General features: G+C 43.1%; 2 protein-coding genes across 4 annotated transcripts; both read right to left on the bottom strand.

Annotated features, from left to right (window-relative positions):
• Positions 1-1,981: 1,981 nt before the first annotated feature.
• On the bottom strand, positions 1,982-12,904 carry LOC104340170 (serpin B6). 3 transcript variants are annotated; one of them, XM_086469593.1, is made up of 9 exons: positions 12,826-12,904; positions 10,808-11,224; positions 9,785-9,882; positions 9,166-9,343; positions 7,981-8,118; positions 6,925-7,042; positions 6,567-6,709; positions 4,217-4,384; positions 1,982-3,270 (listed from the first exon to the last, which is right to left on the bottom strand). In XM_086469593.1, the coding sequence occupies exons 4-9, from the start codon at positions 9,331-9,333 to the stop codon at positions 2,866-2,868; spliced, it is 1,140 nt and encodes a 379-aa protein (XP_086325719.1). In that variant the 5' UTR covers positions 9,334-9,343; positions 9,785-9,882; positions 10,808-11,224; positions 12,826-12,904; the 3' UTR covers positions 1,982-2,865. The 3 variants fall into 3 exon arrangements, with proteins under 3 accessions (XP_086325719.1, XP_086325723.1, XP_086325722.1); XM_086469597.1 differs by lacking the exon at positions 10,808-11,224; XM_086469596.1 differs by lacking the exon at positions 12,826-12,904 and having other exon boundaries at positions 10,808-11,456.
• A 301-nt stretch (positions 12,905-13,205) lies between these two features.
• LOC104352785 (heterochromatin-associated protein MENT) lies at positions 13,206-22,212 on the bottom strand. Its single transcript, XM_009959200.2, has 7 exons — positions 22,045-22,212; positions 20,882-20,968; positions 19,156-19,293; positions 17,069-17,186; positions 16,340-16,482; positions 15,229-15,396; positions 13,206-14,344 (listed from the first exon to the last, which is right to left on the bottom strand). The coding sequence occupies exons 1-7, from the start codon at positions 22,210-22,212 to the stop codon at positions 13,943-13,945; spliced, it is 1,224 nt and encodes a 407-aa protein (XP_009957502.2). The 3' UTR covers positions 13,206-13,942.
• Between the last annotated feature and the right edge of the window lie 2,683 nt (positions 22,213-24,895).

Here is a 24,895-nt window from a genome sequence, read left to right as displayed (position 1 = left end):
AGTATGTGTGCCAGCAGGATTGTGAGTTAAACCCCTTCAATCTCACAGACCCAGCACACCCCAGATCGCTCACTCACGCAGCTTTTCCCCCACTCTTCTACCCAAATCCTGCACAGAGGACATCCACGACAACGGCTCAGGGAAGATTTAGATACTTTTCAGCAAGCTTCACGGCACAAAAAGGCGTTAATCCTGCTGAAGGCTGGGGTGCACGCTTACCTTCAGCGGTGCAAAGCTCTGCTACCTTCACCAGCTTGCTGTTCTGGGAACAAGCTGCATCCAGCTGCCCCTAACGCAGGGGCGGTGTGCAGGGGGTCTGTTAGCCGAAGGGGACGCACCAGCCAGCGAAGGCAGAAGCCAGGGCAGAGCAGACAAAGCTCCAGGGCTGATCCCGAGCAGCAGAGCGGTGATTCATTCTGGGCAGACGCTCCCGAGGAGGCCCGTGGAGCAGGAGGAAAGGTGCGAGGGCTGGGTCAGGTGCAAAATCCTACCCAAACGGTACTGGCAGCGTGACGCTGCAAACCCTTCCCGCTCGCCCATCTCCGATTCCTCCCTCCCTTCGCTCGCTTGCAGCGGGGCTCTTACATGGGGCTGTGTCTGGCTTGTTTCCTCAAGGAGTTTCGTTCGAGAAGCAGGAATTTGCGCATCTGCCCGCAGCAACCAGGGCAGCCGCCCAGTCCGGACCCGCCTGCGTGGAGTTTGCACCAGAATTTCGGTATTTCCAGCGCAGTCTTTGAACAGATGCGCAAAATAACACCATCTGCTTCCACCACCAGACAGACAGACGCCCTGCCTCCATCTTTGCAATGTTCTTTTATCTAGCTCTATGCTAAAAAAAACCCCAAACACCACCCCCAAACCGTATTTTCACTTTCACTTACCGCACCGTGCAGCGTTCCCCGAAACCAGCCGTTTCACAACCTTCACCCCGGGGCTGCCCGAGAACCGCCCGCCGCCGCGGGGAGGGGGGACATGGGCGGAAGGCAGGAAAAATTCGCGCCTGTCGCCCCGTTACAGCCCCATTCCCGCCAAGAGCCCCTGGGGGCAGCCCTGGGGCGAGGGCTGTGAAACGGCGGGGCTGGGGAGGGGCGGGGCCAGGGGGCGAGGGGCGGACCTGGATCTCCCGGCGCAGGGGCTCAGAAGCGCGATTAAAAACCGGCCCCCCCCCGCACCAGCGATGCGGATCGGAGTGGCCTTGCCCCGCGGGACGAGCCCCGGGGCCGCCCGGCGCGGCACCTCTCTGTCCTCGGGTCGCGCTGCTATTGACGCTCAACTTTGAGGTCACTGTTATCGTTTCATTAAAAACGTAAAGAAAGTAACGGCACAGAGGGGTCTCCTTGTCTTAACCTCATAGTTTTCCCCCCCATCTGGCCCCCAGGAACACACCCCACCCCATTCTGGCTTTGGGTGCACAGCACCTGCCCTGTACCGGGAGTAAAGGGTGACTAAGCTGTTGGGTGGTTCCCCCCACCCCCAAATAGTGCTTTTATTTCCTTCACCCGAGGCACCCGAGTTCCTGCACACTGAGCAACCTGGCACCACCCAGATGGTTTGGAGCTGTACACAAAGCCAAGAGGCAGCACTGCAGTCTCTCTGCTCTGGAGATACTTGAAACCCACCTGGACATGACCCTGTGCAACCTGCTCTGGGTATACCTGCTTTAGCAGGGGGGCTGGACTAGGTGGTCCCCAGAGGTCCCTTCCAAATCTCCCCCTTCTCTGATTCCAGGCCTGCCCAGAAACAAGTGCTTGGCTCAGGAGCCCTTTACTGCAACTCCTTGCAAGGCCAACCTCAAACTTCATGGCAACCCAAGTAAGTGCCCTCCTCGCCCCCTGTTTGCAAGATTCAGAAAATCCCATGTTTAGCAATGAATTCTGAACAAGCTACACAGAAGATGGTTGCACTCTATCACAAAATAATTGTTTTCTTCATACTACAGATAAAAAATTTGCATAATTTACATTAAAAAAAAAGTCCCACAGCACTTCCACTTTTTTATTATTTCAGGAACAGAACTAGCAGAAGAAATCACTGTATGAGGAACACCACTTCAGCTACATCTTTGGTTTTATTCAGTTAAACTGTTTAATAGAACTATGAATAGGAAAAACATATAAACAGCAGCAAAAAATTAAAGCTTTGTCATTTAAATATTGCATAGGCACCATATGGTTTTTCATTACATTCTTTGTTAAAGGACTAGAGCCAGGTGATAGGCAACAAACCCAGGTGTCCTGTGGTGACAAAACAGTGACCCTCAACCCCTGAATACCCCATAAGGGCCTCTGGTACAAAGGCATACTTTTATTCCCAGTTATTGTCCAAAAAGCCTGTCTAGTCAGGATGCTGAGCAACACTAGGAACAGGCTGCCAACAACTCCTTTCACCTCTAGGGAATGTATCAAGGCCTTACACAGGTGAGAATCCTTAAGAAAAAAAAAAAAAGAGACTGGGGATGGGAGGAAAAAGAAGGAGAGGAGCTAAGGGCATGCTCCAGCCTCATCAGAAACAAAATTAAAAATTAACCTCTTTCCTATGAGGTGTCACTGCCTGATGGCCACAAAGAGTGAGTAAAGCTGCAGTGGAAACTGCAAGGACAGATGAAATGTTCACTGAGCAAGTGGGTTGTTTCCTGTGTCATCAGGAAGTTGGAGACCTCTGTGCTCAGGTACACAAGGAAAGAGTTGTTTTAAGTGGCAGTTGCTGTGTATGTCTGAGTAGCTGTTACTCTATCCAAGCCTAAGATTAAGACCACAGAAGTGGGTTCAGGTACAACTGAAAAAACTAGTGCAAGAAGAGTAGCCCTGTTCTAAAGAAAAAGAAATTATTGTGTAACGGTGGCTCTTCTGCCAAGACATCTCCTGTTTAGGGAGAGCAAAACCTGCCACAGAACAAAATGCTGGAAGTTTTGTTGTGCCGGATGAAGAAGAGGAAGGGATGATCCGCAGTGAATTCTGGAACAATCATTGCACAGCGCAGCATCATCACTCCTGCCGTGGCAGCTGCTGCTTCAGTGCCTTCTTCATTGACTTCCACAAAGGACTTGTGAACCACTTCAGAGAGCACCAGCTCGTTGCCAGCTGAGATTCCAGAGAACTCTGCCTTTCTTAAGTCAAATGCATCAGGCATTCCCATGCTGCTCAGGAGGGGTTTCAGATCATAGTCTTCTTCCAGCTTAAATCTGGGCAAAGACACCTGCACCTCTGTACAGTCCATCATTTCAGGATTGATCCAATCTATCAGCTTCTCATAAGTAAGTTCTCTTTCCAGCTAAAGAAAAACCCAACATTTACATAATTAAAATGAGAAGGGAGTCAGTTTTACACAGCCAAAAGTGGCAATTCCTGTGTTTGTTTACAGAGTGCATAACATGCATCTTTTTTCCCCAGCGTTTAGAGTGTCTCAAGCCAATAGTGAAAGTTACACTTCTCACTCGAGGCTACGGCCCCAGCTGAGAGCAAACCCATATGCTTTTTGGTAGATACAGTAAGGCTCAGTCCCTTACACGTAAAGTCTACTTCTAAAAATCACGTTACATTGGGGTTTTTTGTGTTTTTTGTTTTTTTTGTTTGTTTGTTTGTTTTTTTTTTTTACATATGAGAAGCAAAGGCACAGAAGAACTGGTGACAAGGTCCCAAAGAATCTGAACCCAGACCTTCTGTCTACTGGAGATATTCCTTTGGGTTGACACGCCGATGACAAAGTCTTGATCATAATGCCTTTTGCAGTCAGTGTTAGAAAAACCTTATCAATAAATTCCTTGTCCAGAGCATGAAATAGCCAAAACTGGTATCGCACTTCCACAGCGGAAGACATCCTACACTTTCCCATGAGCCTGTTTCCAGGCAGTGGGCCAGAGACAATCTGCCAGCTGTTCAGAACAGAAGACCCATGGGACAAGCTACAGAACTTCCCAAGATCTCCCCAAATCCCCTCTCACCACACTACACCTTCTCCATAACCACAGCTAACCTCTGCTGCTGAGGAGGGTCAGGTCTTCTTGCAGAGCCTCTGGCTAAGGAGGCAGCACACAGCTTGACCAGTAGTGATACAAGGCATGCCAACCACTTCAGAGGCAGGGAGGAGTGGGGTATTTCAGCTGGTGCTGAGCACCGATGACATAGTAGCTTTGGAATTCAACTGCAGGTCTATACGCAGTATCAAACTTTCTTCCCTAGAAGGATACAGACTGTCTGCATTTAGCTCAACAACTTACTCTTTCCAAGCCAGTGGATCCATCCTGGATTGCATCAGGGAGCAGGATGATCATGCTGAGTTCGTTACTGACATAAGGGAGCTCAAGGATTTTGGTCTGGAAGTCCCCAATATAGGTCATGTTAAAACTACCCTTCTTGGACATCATCTGCACAGGTTTGGTCTCTGTCTAAAAAAATAAAGAGATGTCAACATTAGTACTGAGCTAGTATACTGGTCTCAAAATACTTATCTGGCACAGAGTTACTCAGAGCTTTCTAGAATTGACTCAAGAGAACTGAACACATCACAGAGCACAGCCCTACCACCATCTTTTGTAAAACAAGAGGTAAGAAGTAAGGATCCCCAAGATTTAATTTTTAATTACTGTTGCAGAAACATCTGTGAAGTTTCCTTTAAGACAAAGGGGGAAGGACACACATTTGCTCACTTAAGAACCAAGGACAAGCACTAAATAGAGCTGGTGAGAAGCAGGGCCCATGTCCCTTGCTTAAATTACTTTGTATTCATTTAAATGCAGGTATTTTCATTTTTAGTCCATGTGGCTCCAAGTGCTCTAACAAAGAGGGATTAAAATATACTAAAATGATACTAAAAATGCCAAGAAAGCAAGAGCATTATTTTGAATTCTTAAAAGTCACATGGGTAGGAAGGAGGGGTAAGATTTTTCTTCTCTATTTCATTCTCCCCTATCTCCTCCCATTTTCACATGGAGCATCAGCTACTCTTGTGTACACCATTATTTTCCTCTTTTTCAGTTATAATAATTAGCTTAAAACTTCAGGTTACACCTGGGATTTCCAACTGCTCATTTGAGCCCACTCACACTTCTGCAGCTCATCAGTGGTTAGTCATTAGTAGGATGAAAATACAAACTTAGGCTGTTTAGTTTTACAAAGAAAGAGATTTGCAGTTGTTTGCATATCTAAAAGTGAGTTCCTTAAGTAAGCGGCGGCAGCATTCCCCAACCTTCCAGCTTACAGGTTTCTCCAATAGTTATCTGGATCCCAAAGACTCTAATATTAAAAACAACGGCAATGACCACCTCTATGTTTACAAAGGAAAAGGTAATCTCAAAGATAGGCTGGGCCTTATTCCAGAAACATAAAAGTTTAGGTCATAAGCTCACCATAGCACAGTATCCAATGCAGAAACATCAACAAATTTGCCTCCTCAGAAGCGAAAGGAAAGAGCCCTGTGCGCATCTGTAAGCTTGGGCTTTCTGAGACATCTCTGTAGGAAACTGACGCCAAGCCTTCCACGTGAGGTAGCACCACACAATGTTCCATCAAAAGGCAGATTATTCATCAGCACTACATACTGCTAGTGTTGCATCTTAAAACCTGGTCCTCGGTTTGCACTGGCCCAAGGAAAAGAAAATGGAATGGCGTACCTGGATACTCTGCTAGCTTTTTCAACACTTTTCAACAGTGAGAGGGCAAGGTGTCAGGAATCAAGTCAGTCCAGTGGTTTCTGAAGCGCTGTAGTAGTTAATGTGGGGTGAGCTGTAACAGCCCCTATTTGTAAGGTGGTGTTACCAGTTTCAACCATTTTTGGCTTTATTTCACCACTGGGAGAGGGACAGTTTGAAGTCAGGCATGAGGGCTTCAATTTTGCACAATGTTTGTTTTAAGCAGGCGAGTTAAGTAAGCCATGCCACCAGTTCTTGGTAATGGCATCTGGAGGCACACACAGACTTTGAGGTAATACTAAGGTGCAGCCATGGCCTGCTAAGGATAGTTGCCAGGTCTTCTTTAATGGCATTGATTACTTCTAAAAGCAAGACAGCATAGCATAGAGGTCTTCAAAGGAGGTTTTTTCCCACTTATTTTGAATCAGTTCAGTGGTAGAAATGCAGCAAAAAAGCACTGACTGAAGAGGACTTGGATTCAGAAGTTTCTGCACATGTATAAGTGCTCTTTTTTGCATACAACCTAAAAGAAAATTTCTTAACCACACCAGTTTTATACTGAAATAATCAGGTTCACTGACTTCTGTAAAATAGTTCACAACTCAAATAGCCTGACAGCTTCACTCAACTGTTTTCTTCTCCTCAGTTGTTTTAAGTTCTGTAACTATGTAAAGGGCTACCTCTCTCACAGAAACAAGGGTAAAAGGAAAAAAGAAGAGACAGAATACTTAATTGCTATATTAAAGTTTCTAGTAATTACGTGAAACTTAACAGAAACTAAACAGTGTTCAAATTAAAAGGAGGCAGTATAAGGAGTTTCATACAGCCTACCCAAGGTAACCCTGCTTGAATGATTTTGTTTTTTTCTTCAGAGTTAAATACATTCATTTCAGAGTGCTTCAGAGTAAGAGAGTATTATCAGCATTTTAGCACATCATACCTTGTTAATTTGGAACGGCATTTCTGCTGTTCTCTCTTTGTTGAACTGCTTTTCCCAGTTGCCTTTGAAATAGATGGCATTCACCAATACAAGTCTGGTCTGCGAATCAAGAATCCCCTCCGTCAGCAGATTCCGAATTTTACCTTTATGATACATGGAAAAAACCCAACATTTTTAACAGTTTGATGTGTATCTAACCTACCGAATACAATATGTACTTTGTAGTTAATACACAATAGATAAGAGAATTGTGTACCAACAGCTCAATGGGTGTTTTTAACTCACAATATTAGATCTTGAACTAGTCGTTTACCCAAGCCCTGGCTGCCATTAAACAGGCATCATGCCAAACACTTACCTTCAGTTCTTTCCTCTACCCAGCCATTTATTTGTTTCCTGGAATCCTCCCAAGCATGCATGAAGTCAGTCTGTTCTAGTCCAGCATGGTAGAATTTCTGACTCAGCTCTATAAATGACTAACATGGACATTCAGAACAGCTTTTCAGCAACATACTTTATTCTCAGTCAGCCAGGTGATTCTTAAATACACCAAGAAAATCCACCCACTTTCCTGTCCCATCTTCATACAGAGCCATTAAAGTTTTGTCTGATACATTCCTATTAGGTTTTATACCACCTATTTGAACTAGGAATTGTCCACTGTATGTTAAATCAAATGGCTTGTTTCCTATGCTACAAAGTTCTATGTATCTTAAGTGACGTGACCAGTTTTTGGGTTTCTTTGTTTGTTTGGTGGGTTTTTTTTTCCCCTTCAGTGAAAGAACAAATTATTTTGTAAGCTTCTCTCTACCCAAGTTTCATTGTTAAACCTCCCAGGCCAATAGAAAACTTCTAGTTCAGAGGGTAAACTGATTTTTTCTTAGAGAGGAAAAAGCAGCTTCTCTCTGATTTAATATAGTTAGATCTTTATTACACAGATGCAAAGTTTTAGAGTATAATCCATGTAATCTTTATCTAATGGATAAATGAAACACTAGCATTCTTCATAAAAAGAATCACTGGATGACTTGCATAACAGAAAAACTACAAAATACTGCCATGCTGAAGTGCAATAACAATTTCTTTTTAACATATTTACACACAATCAAGGGAAAAGAGATACATCAACCCTCTGTCCCACAGCCAAAAAACATGAATGGATCATGGAACCCTGAAGATTTGAGTCTGACTGATTTTATAGTGCTTTGCACCAGTTGTGCATTCAGATCACAGGTTATCTAAAAGGAGCTTCTCCACTAAGTTCAGCTACCAGGCTCTGGCTTAATCTGCTGCACTGGTAGATCTCAGCCTGAAAAATTCAGAAATTAAAACCCAAAGCCTGCCTTTGGCCTCCAAAGGAAATAGTTAGCAAGTACATTATACTAAAATCACCACCAATGTAATGGTTACTTACCGAGAGAAACTCAAATGTCTTTTCTCCATAAAGTCGGTTAGCAGTTCTCAGTATGTATTTGGTGTTTGGATCATTAATCTTAGAGAGAAGTGATTGATATTCATTGTGAGCATCCTCAGCTTTGTTCAGAGAAAGCACCTGTGGAAAGATAAACATCCTCAGGGAAGTCCATGCCTTCCCTAAACACACTTGCTTCAGCACATTTTTTTTTTTTCTTTTTTTTAAATGACCTTTGGGTTTAAAAACTGTGACTTGAAGCCAAGAGATTTTTCATCACACTTCCCATCTGGAGCTTATCATGGAAGTCACATATGATGCACCCAGTTCTACGAGTAACAAATTAGGGAGCAGAAGAGTCAGCAGTATTTAGTTTCCTTCACTCAAGCCAAGCATTCAAGGATCACAGAACAGTTGAGGTGGGAAGGGACCTCTGGAGCCCATCTGGTACAACCCTCCTGCTCAAGCAGGGCCACCTACAGCTGGTAGCCCAGGGCTATGTCCAGATGGCTTTTAAATATCTCCATGTATAGCAATAATATAATACAGTTTTGGAGAAACTTTTATAGATTTATATGAAAACAATGCATGTGTTTATACTCCTCTTCCACTTTGCAAAACAGGCAAAAATAGTAACAAAAATCACTGATTATGCATATAATACTGTCAACTGCATACGTAAAGAATATGCAGAGTGGTATGTGCCACCTGAGCAAGTTTAAAAAAAATTAAACCAAGGTGCAGCTACCATTTTGACATGCATACAGGGTGGGTGTTTTAAATTATTTTAACACACCTGGCCACATTTTCAAAACATGTATAGTCTGATATTAAGCCCAAAGAAGATAGAAGAAGAAAATATTTTAGGTAGCTAGAGATTCATCAAACCTACAAAAAAATCCCAGGTAATTCTTAATGACATATCGAAGGAAGATCTCAATCTCAAAAAAGCAAAACCACAAAAAACCCACTACACCACAAACCCCAGGAATCTCTTCATTTCATACCGAAGGAAGCTCCCTCTATAGAAACAGGTACTGTTGACATAACTACCAAAGGAAGACCTCCACTCTCTAAGACCAGAATGACAATAACAGTTTAGCATAAGTGCAGGTCACAGACTATAATACAGATTTGTTGTTTATATGGTCCCATCAAATCCAATACACTAAGTTTACTTAGACATACCTTTGCTATTTGGGCTTCGGTGTTTTCTCTTGAACCCAACAAAATCATAGACAAAGCAGAAGAAATACTAAAAGGAGAAAAGAACAGATTCTGCCTGCTTTTATTCTCACACAGCTTTCTTAAGAGGTTAACTGCAAAAGTGGTATTTGCTGCACAGAGGCTATCCATGGTTCAGAGCCTGGGAGATAAAAAACACAAAACAAGGACTTCAATTTATTTGAACACAAACTGCTGTTATTTCTGGCTTTTACATTTCCCTGTATAAACTACGCAGCAAATGTCATAATTAGGTTGGAAAATTATCAACTCACTGGAAAACTGACTTGGTGGAACAAGCACCTTAAATCCCATACCAGGCACCTGAGTTATTCTAGGGATTTATCGCTTGCTTTTGTATTTCCATCCCATACCTGTAACAGACAGCAATTCCCACTGGTGTCATTAGACTCTTCACTGGGTAAATAATATTACCTCTTCTGAGACTATCAGATACAACAGTATTTTGTTTAGGAGTTTTTAAAACGAGTCTCTTTTGACTTCACAAAGACAATTATTTGCCTTCATAGGAAAACTAGAGCAAAAAGTTAGGCAACAGAACGGCAGAACTATAAACTCTTACCTTCTGAGTCTATATATCTTCAGCTTACTTATACGTGTGCACGCTGTGTTTCAAACAGTGAAATCAGTGCAGAAGTCAGAACAACTTGACCTACAAGCCTAAAAAAGGAGTCATCTCATCAGCATTATTTTACTGTAATTTCCTGCTGTAGTACAAAGAAAACTCAAAGTCCATTTCAGTTCCATTTTATTGCCTCCAATACAGAGACACACAATAAAAAAACCTGCTTATGGATAACTTTATGGTACATGCACACGCCAACATGTGTAACTTGATGCCTGTCACACTCTACATACATCAGCTGTGTAGGTAGGTAACTAACCCAAGATTAAACCACACACCTACAAAAGGAGTAACAAATACTAGAACACTGAGTTAACGACAGGTAAGTGTCACCAGACATCATAAGATAGCAGCTGGTAGTAAAAGTTTCTGTGTTTCGTTCTTCCCTTAAGGGAGTGTCTAGTGTTGATGTGTGAAATGATGATGTGAAATACAAACCCAACACCTAATTAATTCATACCGATTCATCATCTCAAACAAATAGGTGGTAAGAACAAATTTCTGCATGCATGATTTTCCACCTAAGAAAATCTCTTGCTAGTAGCTTTGCTATAAACAGCAGCAACTTTTCTGCTGGGTCTCTTCTCCCATAACTGGGGTGTCCTTGTTCGAGCTAAACCAGAACGAATTCTGTTCAGCAATTTTACTTTTCAGTTAAGTCTCTTCTCAGTAACTGCTCTTTCTGAAATCAACAGCATGTTTCTCCAGACAGTGTCTGCCTCTAGCAGTGATAGCGCTTGGTGTTCATAGTTAATACCAAGGAACAGGACGCAGGAAAGCTCTTGCTCCTACAGCAACCAAGCCAAATCCTAAATCTTGTGCCCCATGTTGGGGTGCTGTAAGTGAAAGGATGCTGAAGTAAAAGATTACACCTGCAGGGAGGAGCAAGCCAGACAGGTGACTCAAAACAGACAGACCAACTAAGTATGCCACCCCATATACATCATATTCAGTAAAAACCTGATGGATCATGAGGGTCAAGCTTCTTCTTCAATGGCCAACATCCAAGGAGGAGTCCATCCATTCTTCCGTCTGCGATCATGATCCTGAATCCAATTCCTGCATCCAGTTCCCTCTGCTGCCAAGTCCAGCCTGGGACCGCCCCAGTGCCAGCCCTTCAGCATTAGTTGTGACCTACTGTCATCAGGGCGGTTGGGTTCGGTAGTGGTTTCACGTATATTCATATATATTTTATTATTTTCTCAGTAATATTATTTATCTTTTCTTTTTATTGTTAATTGTTTCATTAAAGCTGTTTTAGTTTTCCAATCCATAAGTCTCTCCCTTATTCTCTCTCCCTTCCCCTTCTGGGAGGGAGAGTGTTAATAGATAGCATCTGTCATTCGTTAGTGGCCAGGCCAGCCCCAACCAGTGACACTGGGGAGATGAAAAAATAAAATAAAAAAAAGCTTAGATGGAAACAAGCCTTCAGTTCTGTCTGAAGCTACATGTACTTTACAGCACAAGTAAGAGGCACTTAACATTTTCAGTTCATGTTGGTTACAGCAAAGGCCAGAATTTTCCTACTGTCTTAACACCTGCGGATTGCTAGCAATAAGGTTTTTTGACTTGGAGGTCAAAATGCACAGGAATAGTGACAGCAACAAGCAGTTATGATCTAGAAAGTGATAGGCAAGGATTTATAGACAAAAGGACACAACTCAACACTATTTGCCTACCTGAAAAATCAGTGCACTTAACCAAATTGCAAGCAATATTTCAACAGCTGGGACACAAGGCTAGGGGTTCTATCTGTACAGTTACCCCTGCTTTCTCTGCAGCTCAGGAATAGCAATGTAACTACTGATACCTTTCTCATCAGAGCACATACACAACGGCAGCACTTTAAGGAACAAAAACCATACGATACAAGCACATATTTGTCAGTCAATTGTAAACGGTTTGCTACAAAGCGCTAAGCAATCGGAGGGCTTGCTGACAGCAACTCATTCCTCACTCTGGTCTCCCCATGGGCTCTACAGGTCAGTGGTAAGGCACTTGTGTGGAGGTTTCTGGACACCCCATGTGTTCCTACCACTATCACTCTGCAGCACACGTTCTCAGCAGCAGACTCCTATGCTTTAGGGCAGTCTTTACAGACAAAAAGGCTGTACCTAGACTAAACAGCACTCAGCCTCTCTCCCAGCTCCTGGTTTTGCCATGGGGGAGCCTGGCCAGAGCAGGGTCCAGCTCTCCTCCGGCCTGTCCCACTGAGACCTGAGACTGGGGTTAGCGCCCATCCATGTGGGTGCCTGCCCACCTCGTGGGAGCTGCCTCAGGGGAGCCCCAAGCCGACCATTTCAAACACAGCCAGAGGGGGAATAGGGTGACGATAATCTGGCTGTGTCCATCTCCACAGAGAAACCTGCATCTGTAGGATGGCTGTCCCTTTTCCCATGCTCTAAACCAAAGCAAGCTTTCTTCAGGGAAAAGGGCTTCATGTAGGATTCAGAGAGCTGGGAATGGCGTTAGAGCACCTGCAGGGCAGGATCGCTGACAGCTCCAAGTAACGGCTCTTCACATCACACCTCTCCAGGGGCAGGCGGTGGGACAGGGGGGCTGACACAGCTTCGACCGCCCACCACCGCCGGCTCTCGGCCTGGGTGCCTCGGCGGGCACGGAGCGGGCAGGGGCAGGCCGGAGGTCCGACGCTGGCTCAGCGAACCCGGGCACAAGGAGCCGAGGGTTTGGCCCTCCCCATGGCCGCCCCGCACTGGACTTGGCACCACAATAGACGGTAAAACGCAACACTCCCGCGGTGCCCCCATCACTCCTACACATAAAAAAGCGTTCCCTACACACTGCTGCGACTCCAGCTGGCAAGAAGCACAAACCACGTCACAAAAAAAAATAACAAAAGCAAGGCCATGCAGCCCCCACTTCTTTAAAAACAAACAAACAAAAAACCCACACAACACCACAGCCGCAAGCTTCCCGTAGGAAATGGCATCTCCAACGTAGCGGGCCGCCACACTCACCCGGCCGGCCGCGGCGCTCCCTCCTGCGGTCCCTCCTCCCGGAAGGATTGCCGGGTCGGGGGAAAGGGCAGGAGCTCGGTCCCTCCTCAGCCGCGCCCTGGGCTTTAGCCGGCCGCTGCCGCCCTTCCCCGGTGGCCGCCGGGAGCACGACCGCGCCCCAGCCCGTCTGGCCGAGCCGATTACCGACCGCCACCACGAGAAACCCCACAGCACCGCCCACCGCCACCCCTCCCCCCCCTTCCTTTATATCTGCGGGGGCCTCGCCTCGCCACGCCACAGCCCCGGATTTTCCACCCCTGCCTCCCTCTTGTGGTAGAGCTGACAGAAAACGCCCCTAGTCCGTGAGGGGTTATTACTATTAATTATTTTTGAAGCAGGAGCTGTTTTGAACGAAAATAAGCTGTAGTAGCCAGAGACCATATGGGCTTGGCCCCTCCACGCATACCTGAGGGCCCAAGTGAGGGAAATAGCCCTTATAGAGATGTATTTTTTAATTTTTTTTTTTTTTTTTGAGGAAGTCTGTAGAGTGTTATGTGAAGCTAATTGGAGGTTAAATTGGGAGCTGATGAAGAGTTAGAACTGGGATGTGGAAGGAAAGCAAGGGGATGGCCACAGGCCTTGGGCAGGGAGCGTCTGCCTCCAGCTGAAATGCAAGGGCCTAATCAAGGACTCAACAGGAGCTGAGTCTAGCTGTTGCAGGCTGGGAGTAGGTGCTAAGCCCACACCTGGATTAGGGGCTGTAGCCATGAGAATGAGGAGGGGGTTTCTGTTAGAATACATCTGTCCACACTGCTGTGAGGGGAAGGGGTAGAAATGCCATAGCTAATAGAGGTTAGGACAAGGCTACCCTTGATGGCTGAGTTGCAATGACAACCAGGGTTGCTCTGTGGGCGCAAGGCATTGTGCGCTCCGCTTGGTACTGCCATGGTTGTCCCTTCAGGGCAGGAAGGATGCACAGGAGGAGCTGTGCCTCACGCGCTTGGGTGTGTGGTCTGATGGAGAAGGGGTTTGGGTCCCGCTCCCCCCTGTTGCATGCTGCAGGAGTTTCAGGTTTTGGTGCTGCCTCTGTGCTGGCAAGCGAGCATCTCCTGCTCTGCAGGGCAAGGAGTAACTCTGACTAGGGTGAGCAGAGTCTGCCGAAGAAGAGGATGGTTTGTGATTTGTTGTGTCTGATGAAGAAGAGAAAAGGGTGGTCAGCTTTAAAAGTCGTTGTTGGTGCTTTTGATCTCAGCACCAGGATGCCTGTGGCAGCTGCTGCCTCAGTACCTTCTTCATTGACCTCCACAAAAGCTTTGTGAATAACTTCTGAGAGGAAAAGCTCCTTCTTCACTGACATCCCTGTGAAATCAGCCTGAACTGAGTCAAAAGCATTTTGTATCCCCATGCTGCCCAAAGTGGATTTAAGGTCGTAATTCTCTTCCAACTTCAACTTGGGCAGGTACAGATCCACTTCAGCTTTCATCATATTGGCTGATTTGGTCCATTCAGCCAGTTTCTCATAGGTCAGCTCTCTTTCCACCTGCGATGAGTTGAAGAAGAAAATAGTTGGAATTTGAAGGACGAAGACAAGACATGCACACACCAGTGTCTTAATGCTCATCAAGAACATGTAAAACAAAGCCCAGCTAACAGCATCGAGTACAACCAGATTCATAGGGCATGATCCTGCAAAGTGCCAAGTGAGTTATACTCCTATTGATTTTCTTAAAGGTGGTGAGGTGTAGGCCTGAACCTTCAGAGTAATGTAGGGGTTTTTTTCTGGTGTGAAGAATATTGCTTTTTTGTAATATGTGACTCATCATGATATTAATAGGTACTTGCTATGTGTGTATATGGATAACTTTTCTCTTAGTAGTGGTAAATAAGTGGAATGCATGTGACCTCAGGTACAAATAAAAATATGTTTGCCCTGATCTGTTCAGAATCTGAAACTGATCCTGGCATGGTCATGAGTGGCTGTTGATACCTTCTGGATCAGGGTAGTCAGGACTTAGTTTGAGAAACCTCACCACAAAATATCACGTGCAAATCCAGACTGCAAATGACATAAAAATGAATTAACACAGCCCTCAGGAGAAGATAACGCTAGGGTATGACAATTCAGACATGGTCCTTGCTTTCCTTGTGCTATTGTGGCAATAGAAAAGAGGACACAAAATAGGCTACGACAGTTATGTGGATATAGGTTTCAGATGTATCCCTAAGTAAACTACTGTGTTTGCAATGTTGTCAGATGCTCTGTATCCTAAGCTGAGAAATCACGGTGTTACAGTTTATGAAACACTGTATGCACACATCAGAACCTATTCTGCTGTGACTTTGAAGCTTGTTCTTCCTCACTCTTTTAATCTGTTTCTGTTACTGTCTGATAGTGTATGTGATGCAACAGTAGGTCAGTTTTACCAGCTCCAGACCAGTAGTGTTATCATTGATGTCATCTGGTAGGAGAACGAACATGCTGAGTTCATTTTCCACATATGGCAGCTCAATGATTTTGAATTTCATGGTTGTTTCACGGAGTATCAAAAATGTATCTCTCAGAAACATCATCTGTACTGGTTTTATCTTGGTCTGTGAAAAAGTTCAGATGTAAAAAATTAGTGTTACTTCATTCCTTAAAATGGATGATAAAGTTTACTTGCTTCATTCAACTGAAAGCAAATTTTGTAAACAAGTACAAGACTCAGCAGCATTTGGTTACTTGGTACCCTTTCCTTTGGGCAGTATCATGTACACCTCCTTTTCAAAGTCTTTGGGATCTTTACCAAAAGTCAGCAGAGACACATACGCTGTCTACCTGCTAGCTGAATCAGATGTAATATATTCTTATTTTAAAATGAGTTAGCTTTGATAAGCAAGTGACTACTGTGCATGCCTCGTGTTCTCCCAAAGGTTACATTTCTGGAGTGAGCCTTGACACAGTCCAAAACTACGCCTTCAGTCAGCTACTGTGACTTGTCAGCACATGATCATTGAAGTACTCTTCAGTACTTTCAGTAACGTGCCCTCCTTGTATGCTGAATACATCGTCTTCACACACCCTGCTAAAATGATGAATCCCCATGAAATTCCCTCTGAGATTTTACACAACACTCAGGGTGCTGGTTCAGTTTTCTCGAACTCAGGGTACAGACTGTGTCTCAAAAGCAGAAAAGAGGTGTAGGTGTGTAAGTGCTGCTCTCAAAAGCAACTCAGTCCCTTTTGAAAATGGGACCTTGATACTTACAGAACTTTCTTCTTGTCCTTAAGCTGCTTAACCATGGTGTTCTCAAGTGGCTGGGTACTGAAGAGCTATTAATTGAAGTGAAGATGCTATTCTCACGGGTATGCGTAAATAAGATAATGCTGACTTATGTTCACAGTTGCTGTTTTCACTGAGTTTATAGCGTGTGCCCAGCTATGGGTAGTGTTGCAGTGGCACACGAAATGCAGATGAAGTATTTAGAGGTTTCATGCTCTTCAGTAATAGACGTATTGACGTACAATAATAGGTGTATATATACAAGGAATTTACCTTGCTCAGTCTGAAGGGCATCTCACAAGTATTTTTCTCCAGAAATTTCTTTTCCCAGTTTCCTTTGAAATAAATGGCATTTACTAAGACCAACACAGTGCGAGAATTGAGAGATCCTGCAGGCAGCAGATCCTGTATTTTCCCTTCAAAAACAGACAAATAGGATGGCTATTCCAGTGTGACTGTGTAACTCAACAATTTCAATTGTGCCTTCTCTGTGCCTACCTATTTAGCAAAAATGTGTGCATTTGGGAGGTTTTTTTACTGTACATTTTTCATGATGTACATATGGTATAAATGGCTTTTGAAGTATCTCTATCCTTTTTTTAAAAAAAGAATGTATTTGTTGCAGTTTTGGTAGTAAATGGCATTGGAAAGTGAGTAAAGTGGAATCGCTTGGATGTTTTATGAAATTGGTTGCAAGCAGCTGAAGAATGCAGAAGTAAAACCCTCATGATCAGAGTGGAGCCACTCAGTATCTACTTGTGCCTCCCTCTGAACAGGAATAATTCCGAAGAGGCTACGGCATGAAGAATCAAGGGAAGGACCTTTTAAGGAGCAGCAGTCAGGTTTGGAGAGAGGCATTCTTCAAGCTATTTAGCTGCACTTTGCTCATCACCTCCCCTGAGTTTCCATCTTTTATGGATCCTTGGCTGCAAGACCAATAAATGTGGAAATACAAATGATTTGGAAGTGAGACAAGAAAGAAGCCATCAGAGCGGTACTTACTCTCAGTTTCATTTTCAACCCACGAATTGATCAGTGCTCTGGCTTGTTCTGCAGCTGTCTTAAAGTTGACAGCTTGCGGCTTTGCATTGTAATAGCTTGTAATGAGCTGTAAGAATTTCTGAAAGAAAGAATTGGGAAATGTGTGCTTATTCAGTTAAATTTGAGTTATAAAAATGTTAGAAATAATCACTTCAACAGATTATACAATCCACTGTTACATAATTGAAGAAAATATAATCTGTTTGAAATGGGATAACCTTTAAAATAAGGTCTGATACATTCTCTGCCAAATATTAAGTAAACTTCAGTCTTAAGGAAACTTAGACTTCAGATTTTTCTGTTTTAAATCCAAAGTGCAAATATGTAATTTTGAAATATCCCATGAAACAAACATTCTTCACAATATTTTTTTTAATTTCTTAAAATGACATTTTATATCATTTAAATACTTTTTACTGGCTGTATGATGTAGAGTTCAGTACAAGAGTGAAGAACAGTCTCATATAAAGTTGACACAAGGCTTTTAGTTTGCTTCAGAGGTGAGGAAGCTGCCGAGAGTTTGTGAGAACAATAGAGGATCACGTATAAAGGGAATTTTCTGGTAGAATAACATCATGGCAGAAAAGCAGAATTAACATTTGCATGGCTGTCTGCTGTGAAACAGTTCATGGAGATTCCCAGCAGGAAATTCTCTAGATTCTCTGTAAAGCATAGGAATGTGAGATCGTGGAGAAAATGAGCAATAAGAATTCAGAAGGACAAATTACTAATTACTCAGGAGACCAAAACAAGATCAAAGAACAGTAATCTTGTTTAAAACCACCTTCCAAGAAATTGTAAGATGATATAAAACATCAGTTTTTATAAAGATTTCCAAGATACAGGTAATTACAAACTCATGAGTCAGTACGGGGTGAATGAATAGCATAGGTCTATTTGGGTGTATGGATAAACATGACATGTCGGATGAGTGTCAACAGCATTTTGTAACACGAAGTACTAAATTGCAAATCTGTTGGAGTTTTTTGAAGGTGTCAGGAAGCATATGAGTAAGAAGGTTGAGCCATTATAGTCTGTTTGGATTACCAAAAGGCATTTGATAAGACTTCTCACCAAAGGCTGAGCATCCATGCTCATGAGATCCGTCTTGGTTTTTTGACCGACTGGAAACCAAGAGTAGGAGGAAATAATGTTCGCAGTGAAGGGTTATTACTATGAACTGCCACAGGAATATGTGCTGGGATCTGTGCTAGAACATTTGTTCTATAGAATACAGGTCTCAATATTTTCATTAATATATATATATATTAAAACATTTATAAATGATCCAGTGAAGGATATGCCACAGAGGGTGATCATTTCTGTTCAGGAATGAGGTGTTGAAGCTATAATGGACAGCTGCATGAAAAAAATCTGCCCAATAGCAGCCAAAAAGGCAAATACAGTTTTAAGAGTTACAAGGAAAAAGTAGGGAACAAAAGAGAGACTATTAGAATGCCACTGTATAAAGCTATGGGCTGCCCATTGGCCGAGTTCTCTATGCAGCTCTGGCCTCCCCCATCTCACAAATGCTAGAGTATAAAAGATACTGAGACAGGGGATGAGGATGACCAGAGTTATGGAGAAGTGTCCTTTAGAGGAAAAACGAACCAGTAATGATATCAACAGGTAGCAGGCTCAAAAAACACAGGCACTTCATACAATGTATAGTTCAGCTGTGAAACTCCTGGCACTGAGGGTTGTGGTAGATTTAAAAGGCAAGTCTGCAAATTAATGAAATGGCTCGTCAAGGTCTATTAAGTAGACATACCCTGTGGTTCAGGAAGCCCCTGAGCTGCTTGGTGATTTCTTGGTGACCAGAGCAGATTCTGGAGAAGCATCACTGCACAGCATGCCTTGTTTTCATGCACTTCCTAAATTGTTGCGCACTGTTGGAGACAAAGGAACCTCTTATCTGTGGAAGGCTAGCCCTGTATGGCTGTCCTCATGTTCTCACTGAACAGTGCTATCGTTTGGAAAATTTGTATCATCTCTGTTGACAATCCTCTTAATGTCAAAAAATTCTTAAGTAAAAATGTTCAACTCACGGGCAGTAATGGGTAGGTCTTGTCCTCATACATTTGGTTGGCACTCTTCAGCAAGTAGGTGCTGCTGAGTTTGTTGATGGCAGACAGGAGCTCTCTGAAGCCAGAGTGGATGTTTTCAGCTTGCTTATGCTCAGGATCCTTGGAAAGTGACACCAATTAATATGGAACATTTTGTTTTCTATCTGAAGTGTTGCACCTGCCGTGGTTATTTAAAATGCTTGGGTTGTTTTAATTGAAAAGGGATCTCAGGGGGTGGAGCTCTTTTTGGAGTATGTTGCATGTTTGCAGCACTATGTATAACTGGACAAATTGTTTTCTGTCTGTAGGGTGATGATCTGTTTGTGCAGTACTGTGGAGGCCTTTGGGGACATCAGGTGATGGTACAACCAGGAAGCTGAATCACATTTCAGTCATGGTCAGGCCTAATTTTCAGTGTCACAAGGACCCATCAAGACAGCTTGGCAGCTTTTGAGGACGTGCTCTGTTCTGACAGACCCTAATGTCAGGGTATGAACTTACCAACTATTCAGATTTTTTCTGTTTTCACATGAATTTTGCTGTTGCTGTTTGGATTTTGGAGGGAGCTTGTCCTGGGTGTCAGGGGTGGTGGTTTTAGGGAGCTTGCTTGCCAGCTGTTGCCAGGTGTTGCTTCCCTAATGGAGGAATAAGCTGCTACCTGTCAGCTGCTCCCCTCCAGCTGCTTGGGTGCAGTCTCCTCATCCATGGCATATACCATGCCCTGCATGTGAGACACTGAGAGTCTGTGCCACTGACTCATGGTGACTTGTCATAAGGTTGGTCAGGTGGCATTCCTTGCTCTGGTCTTTTCTCACTCATGCTGAGATACAAGCTGCTAGGAAGGACACCTGTGAAGGAATTTGGTAGCCAGAGGACACAGGATAGGAGAGGCTGGGTTTTGCAAGGGGATGGGAACAGACTGAAGAGGTAATGGAAGGAAATATCTGAAGGGCCAGATTAGGCAGACTTTGCTACAACTCAGAAAGTCAGTGAGTTGCTGAATGATGTGGATGTAATGATTAATCTTGAAGATTCATCCCCTGCCACCTAAGGAGAGAATCATGTAACCTCCTCCCCCCTTTCCCCCTTTTATTTCCAGTTTGTCTCATCTAGTTTCTTTGAGCTTTCCTTTAGTTGCTATGCTAAAGAAACATGGCTTGTTTGAGTTTACAAGCCTTTTGGTGCGTAGGGAGTTCATTTGAAGAAAAAGAACTGGGCAGTTCCTCCTGGTGGCAAGTCTCTGGGGAGCTGATGAACAAGAGTGTATCAGCATGCTTTAGCTCACAGGGGGATTTTGTTTGCCTGATGTGTCCATTTATGAGAAAGATGGAAAGGAGCTCACTGGGCAGGGCTGGAGTCAGGTGATAATGCAGTAGCTGATAAGAGATAGAATTATCCCAAGCGTGTTAGGACAATTGATTTGTTGATATTGCCATAGACCAGCTAAAACTAAGTAACACAGTATTAGGGTCAATCAAAATGCTGTTAGTGTCTCAGTTCTGCTTTTGAAGGCCTGAGTTCATGAGTTTTGTGGTAATGTTATCTGCTTGTTCACTTTTTCTCTTTCTATATATACTTCTTACAGAAGTGAGACAGTAGATATAGACTGAAGACAAGCAAATGTTAGAAGGCTAAAGCAGTAATTGTGTTGAACTATCCCTTTCTCAGCGATTTTTTTTTTCTCTGAGCCTTTTGTTGTAATAAATACCATCTTTCTTTTCTTTGGTCTCCCCAGAGAAGACCTTGTTGCCTCAGATGAACCTTCTTCTCCTGCAGTCTGGTTAAAATGAAGAACCTGTGATGATGATAATAAACATTCATCAAGACAGCTTGGTTTTGGAAGAAAAATGTGCCCAAGTGTTATGTAATTATGTTCATTTTCTATGGTAATTCACAGGTCATGACTCTTAGTCCTTTAAAAGTTACTGACAAGACCTTAATCTTGATTAGTCTCTGTAAGTGTGTCATTATTATATAAATTTTAGTCACATATACTGCTTAAGAATAGATGATATTGTGGCTCAAATATTAATTTATTTAGATAAATGATCAGTTCATGCTTGGCTACATGGAATTTATTTTCAGATAATGACCAAGGACAACAAAGAGCATAGTGTGCTTCGGAGTCTTACTACTGGGACACAAATGTAAAACTGCAGTTAATGTGTTTTAAGTAAATGCATATAACCTAAGAGTACAAGACTGGAAAGTTCTGCTAAAGTGGGCATAAGTGAAATTGTATTTTCAGTACTAGTATGTCTCCATTATTCATGGGAGGATTACCTTAGTTGTGGACTATGTCACAAGCAAAGGTATTTGTACTGCTCTTGTGCAGCCCAACAGGTGTTCAGGAGAGCTTACTAACTTCAGTATGCTGTGTGAGAAAGCCGATACACTGCTTTCAGAACCAGCCAGGGTCTGCAAGCAGCAATTTTATCTCTGGCACTCCTTTTTCTAGATTATCTTATCTCTGTATTAATTTTGCTAATAAAACTGACTCTTTATTACTATTTAAGCTCTATGTCAGGTGAATTATTGTGTTCAAAGGGCCATTAAAATGAAAGGTAGAGTTCCAAGTAAGACCAGTGGTAGTCTCTAATGTCAATAACTTCCCTCTGGCAGACCACTTGCAATGCCCTGGGAACTGTAAATGTAAGCTAAACGTAGGGGTAGTGCAGAGGAGGGAGGTCTTGGAAATAAAGCAGGGGAACAATGACCTGCAATACTGCCAGCAGCGTGAGTGGGTTTATTTCCTGTGCCCAACATTATGGCAGGTCACTGTTCTCCTGTGTTGTTCCCCATAGACAGAAGAATAACACAGTTTATGTGGGAACCACCTTTAAGGTGATATACTGCTAATTCAGAGCTTACCTCAGCCATCTGGGTTGCAGTGTCACCTCTTGCACCCAGGTAGACCATGGCGAGAGCAGTTGCAATACTCCAAGGAGAAAAGAAAATGTTTTGGCCTTTGGCAGTTTCATTCAGCTTTTTGTAAAGGTCCAGAGTGAAGCTGTTGGTTGTCACTGAGAGAGACTCCATTGATACAGCCTCAGACAGATGGGTGTCAGAGAGGTGATGACTGATTTGTCACTTTTAAAAAATAAAAGGCTGCTAGTGGGAGATTGCCTGCACCCTCTCAAATACAGTGTGAGGGTGTCCCTGTAAGGGGTAAAATACTGCACAGAGACCAAGTACAGTCAGCTAGTAGGTCTCTCTTTAAAAGACCTGCATTATTTCTCCCTTCCCCATCATTCCTCAAATGTCCTCAGCTTTTTTATTTATTCTTCATCAGATGAGCAGAATTTTGGCTAGAAGTGTTTTCGTGGACCAAACTTGTTTGAAAAACCCATTTGGTTAAGTTTCATAGAATTATTCTTTGATTCTGAGGGAGTGAAACAGAATCATTTCTCACTGTGCTGCTTTGAGCTTTTTCCTATTTCTTTAAGCTTCCTGTGCTATTATTTTCTGCTGAAAAAAAACCATGGTGAATTCATGTGATTCGCTACATGTATCTTAAAGGCTACTAGGGATCTGTAGATTTTTGTATGTTCTTGGTGTGGGTAAACCCACATTTGGAAGCTGTAGCTGGATTTGTTAATTACTGTTTTCCAGGTAAACTCTTGTACCTTACATACAACCCCAAATTGTTCCTGTTTTAAACAATGACAAATTTTCCATGATTTCCTGCTGGCTTATCAGAACCTGCAGATTTTCCATCCTTGTTCTGCTGCTTTTTCAAAATATGTTTTTACAAGACAAAGCGTTTCTCAGGCTTGAGAGAGAGAACATGTGTGTGTTTCTGTGAGGTTCACTGGTCTACTAGCCACTTCGGTCATCTGGGAAAAGTCTGGATGCCTGATCCAGTAGTTATTTGATATTAATAAAGTAGAGGCTTGAATCAGTACACCCAGTGCTGAGCATCCAAAACACTGCGCTACAGAGTCATGCTGTCTCATGTGTTTAATTCCAGGATCAGTAGGAGGGCATTCTCTCCTGCAGCCTGTTCTCAGTCCTCTGATCTGAAATCGACTGGTAGCCTGATTAAGGCACTCTTCCTACAGGTGAGGAAACTTTCTGCCCTCTCAGCCTAGGTAGATTTTGCCCAGCCTGGGCTTGCATTCTGACCACTCTGCCTTGGCACAGGATATGCATAAGAGCTATACTTTGTACTAAAAAAGGACCACTCCCTTCCCCTGCGTGATTTTTACGCCATCATTGAACCGCTCCATTCCAAAGAATTTAACATGAATATTTAAGACTTCCGAGGTAAAGATAGTTATTTTGAAATGAATGTTTACACTACCTGAAATCCTGAGGGAGAGAAGAGTTAAGATCTGTCTTCAGTCAGGATCTGTGGAGATCTGTGAGACAATGAATACTTTCGGAAATGTAGAAATGGTTGTACCTCCCTTTTCTTCTCTACATCCTCTTCTCCTTCTTCTTCTTCTCCCCTTCTCCTACTTCTCCTCTCTATCACCTGCTTTCAGAACTTAGAGAGAGAGAGAGAGACCTCCTCAATTCAAGGCCCCTGTTAGTGGGTGTATGTCCTGAAATGCACAGGCCAGTATGCCTTCTCCCACAGGTGTCCTCCACAACCTTGGCATTTGCCCTGCAAAAATGTAGGAACTGCAGGGAAGAATTCAACAACGCTGTGTTGGCAAGGGACGTGTTGAAATGATTTTACAGCTTCCTTTTCTTTTTACTCTGCAAACTGAGGAAATTAATAGAAACTAATCTCAAAGATATGGCTAAAAGGGAATATTGAAATAGGCTGTTAAACTCATTCATCTTCTGGTTAAATTTAAGAGGGGAAGGGTTCGAATACTTACGGCCCTCAGGTCACATAAAGCCCTTATTTTGTGATATTTTACCTTTTTGTTCTTCTGTTTCAGAAAGCACGTCACAAAGGAAGCTCAGAAGGTATTTACACAGCCACTTAAAAGAAGTGATGAAACAAGAGTGAAGAGTGGACTCTTTCTGAACTGGTGGAGGTTGTTTTAAGAGACTGCTGCTCCTAGCAGAGAAGGTGAAGGTGCTTTAGATACCTACAGGCCCTACAGAGTACCAAGCTTATTGTTCCTCTGTGATAGATTGAGAGAGTTTGGATTATCCACCAAAAGCTGTAAAACTGCTTGGAAGCTCTGCTTGTAATGACTTATTGTATTGAAACTGTTTGTTGTATTGGAGTAGAGAGCCAGAACAGCAGACTCTGTAAAACTGGATATCAGCAAAGGTATAATACAAACAGTTATGTGTACACAAATGTTTTAATTTAAACCAGTGTAATTAGCAATTATGCTGGTTTACTTTGCTCCTATCTATGTGACTTAAATTAAACTGCATTGATAAATTTCTTTTGCAACTGTTACATGTCTTTCCTACTACATTTATGGTGAGTTAGGAATGGCCTCTGTCCACTCGTATGACACATGAAGAATAAACCAATTACCAGCATGCAATCAACCTATACAGAAAAGAGTCAGTATGAAGAGTACAAGTCCATATTCTGAACTAGAATTACATTTTTGTGCTTACATTCACTTTGATTCTGACTGGTGCATATGCCATATAAAGTTTCAAGAGGGAAACCCTATGCTTCTCTTTTTTTATGTTCTTGGTGTAGGTAAACCCAGATTTGGAAGCATTTTGGATTTAAGTGCATGCAGTGTTTGTGCCTGGAATAGCCATCTTATTTTCTTGCTTCAGAAATGTATTAGACGCT

The sequence above is a fragment of the Leptosomus discolor genome, chromosome 8, assembly GCF_034619465.1.
Source record: "Leptosomus discolor isolate bLepDis1 chromosome 8, bLepDis1.hap2, whole genome shotgun sequence".
In the NCBI taxonomy this organism is placed as follows: Eukaryota; Metazoa; Chordata; class Aves; order Leptosomiformes; family Leptosomidae; genus Leptosomus; species Leptosomus discolor.
This window is presented reverse-complemented; position numbering and strand designations above follow the sequence as displayed.

Bases quoted from the DNA above. Each gene is read 5' to 3' on its own strand.
- LOC104340170 (XM_086469593.1), bottom strand. From the start codon at position 9,333: ATGGATAGCCTCTGTGCAGCAAATACCACTTTTGCAGTTAACCTCTTA. The intron at 8,119-9,165 runs GTATGTCTAAGT...ATCTTTCCACAG, and splicing joins CCGAAGCCCAAATAGCAAAG to GTGCTTTCTCTGAACAAAGC. The intron at 6,710-6,924 runs GTAAGTGTTTGG...TGTATCATAAAG, and splicing joins GGTAGAGGAAAGAACTGAAG to GTAAAATTCGGAATCTGCTG.
- LOC104352785 (XM_009959200.2), bottom strand. From the start codon at position 22,212: ATGGAGTCTCTCTCAGTGACAACCAACAGCTTCACTCTGGACCTTTAC. The intron at 17,187-19,155 runs GTGAGTTGAACA...TCTTTCTTTCAG, and splicing joins AGACCTACCCATTACTGCCC to AAATTCTTACAGCTCATTAC. The intron at 15,397-16,339 runs GTAAATTCCTTG...ACTTTTTCACAG, and splicing joins TGCCCTTCAGACTGAGCAAG to ACCAAGATAAAACCAGTACA.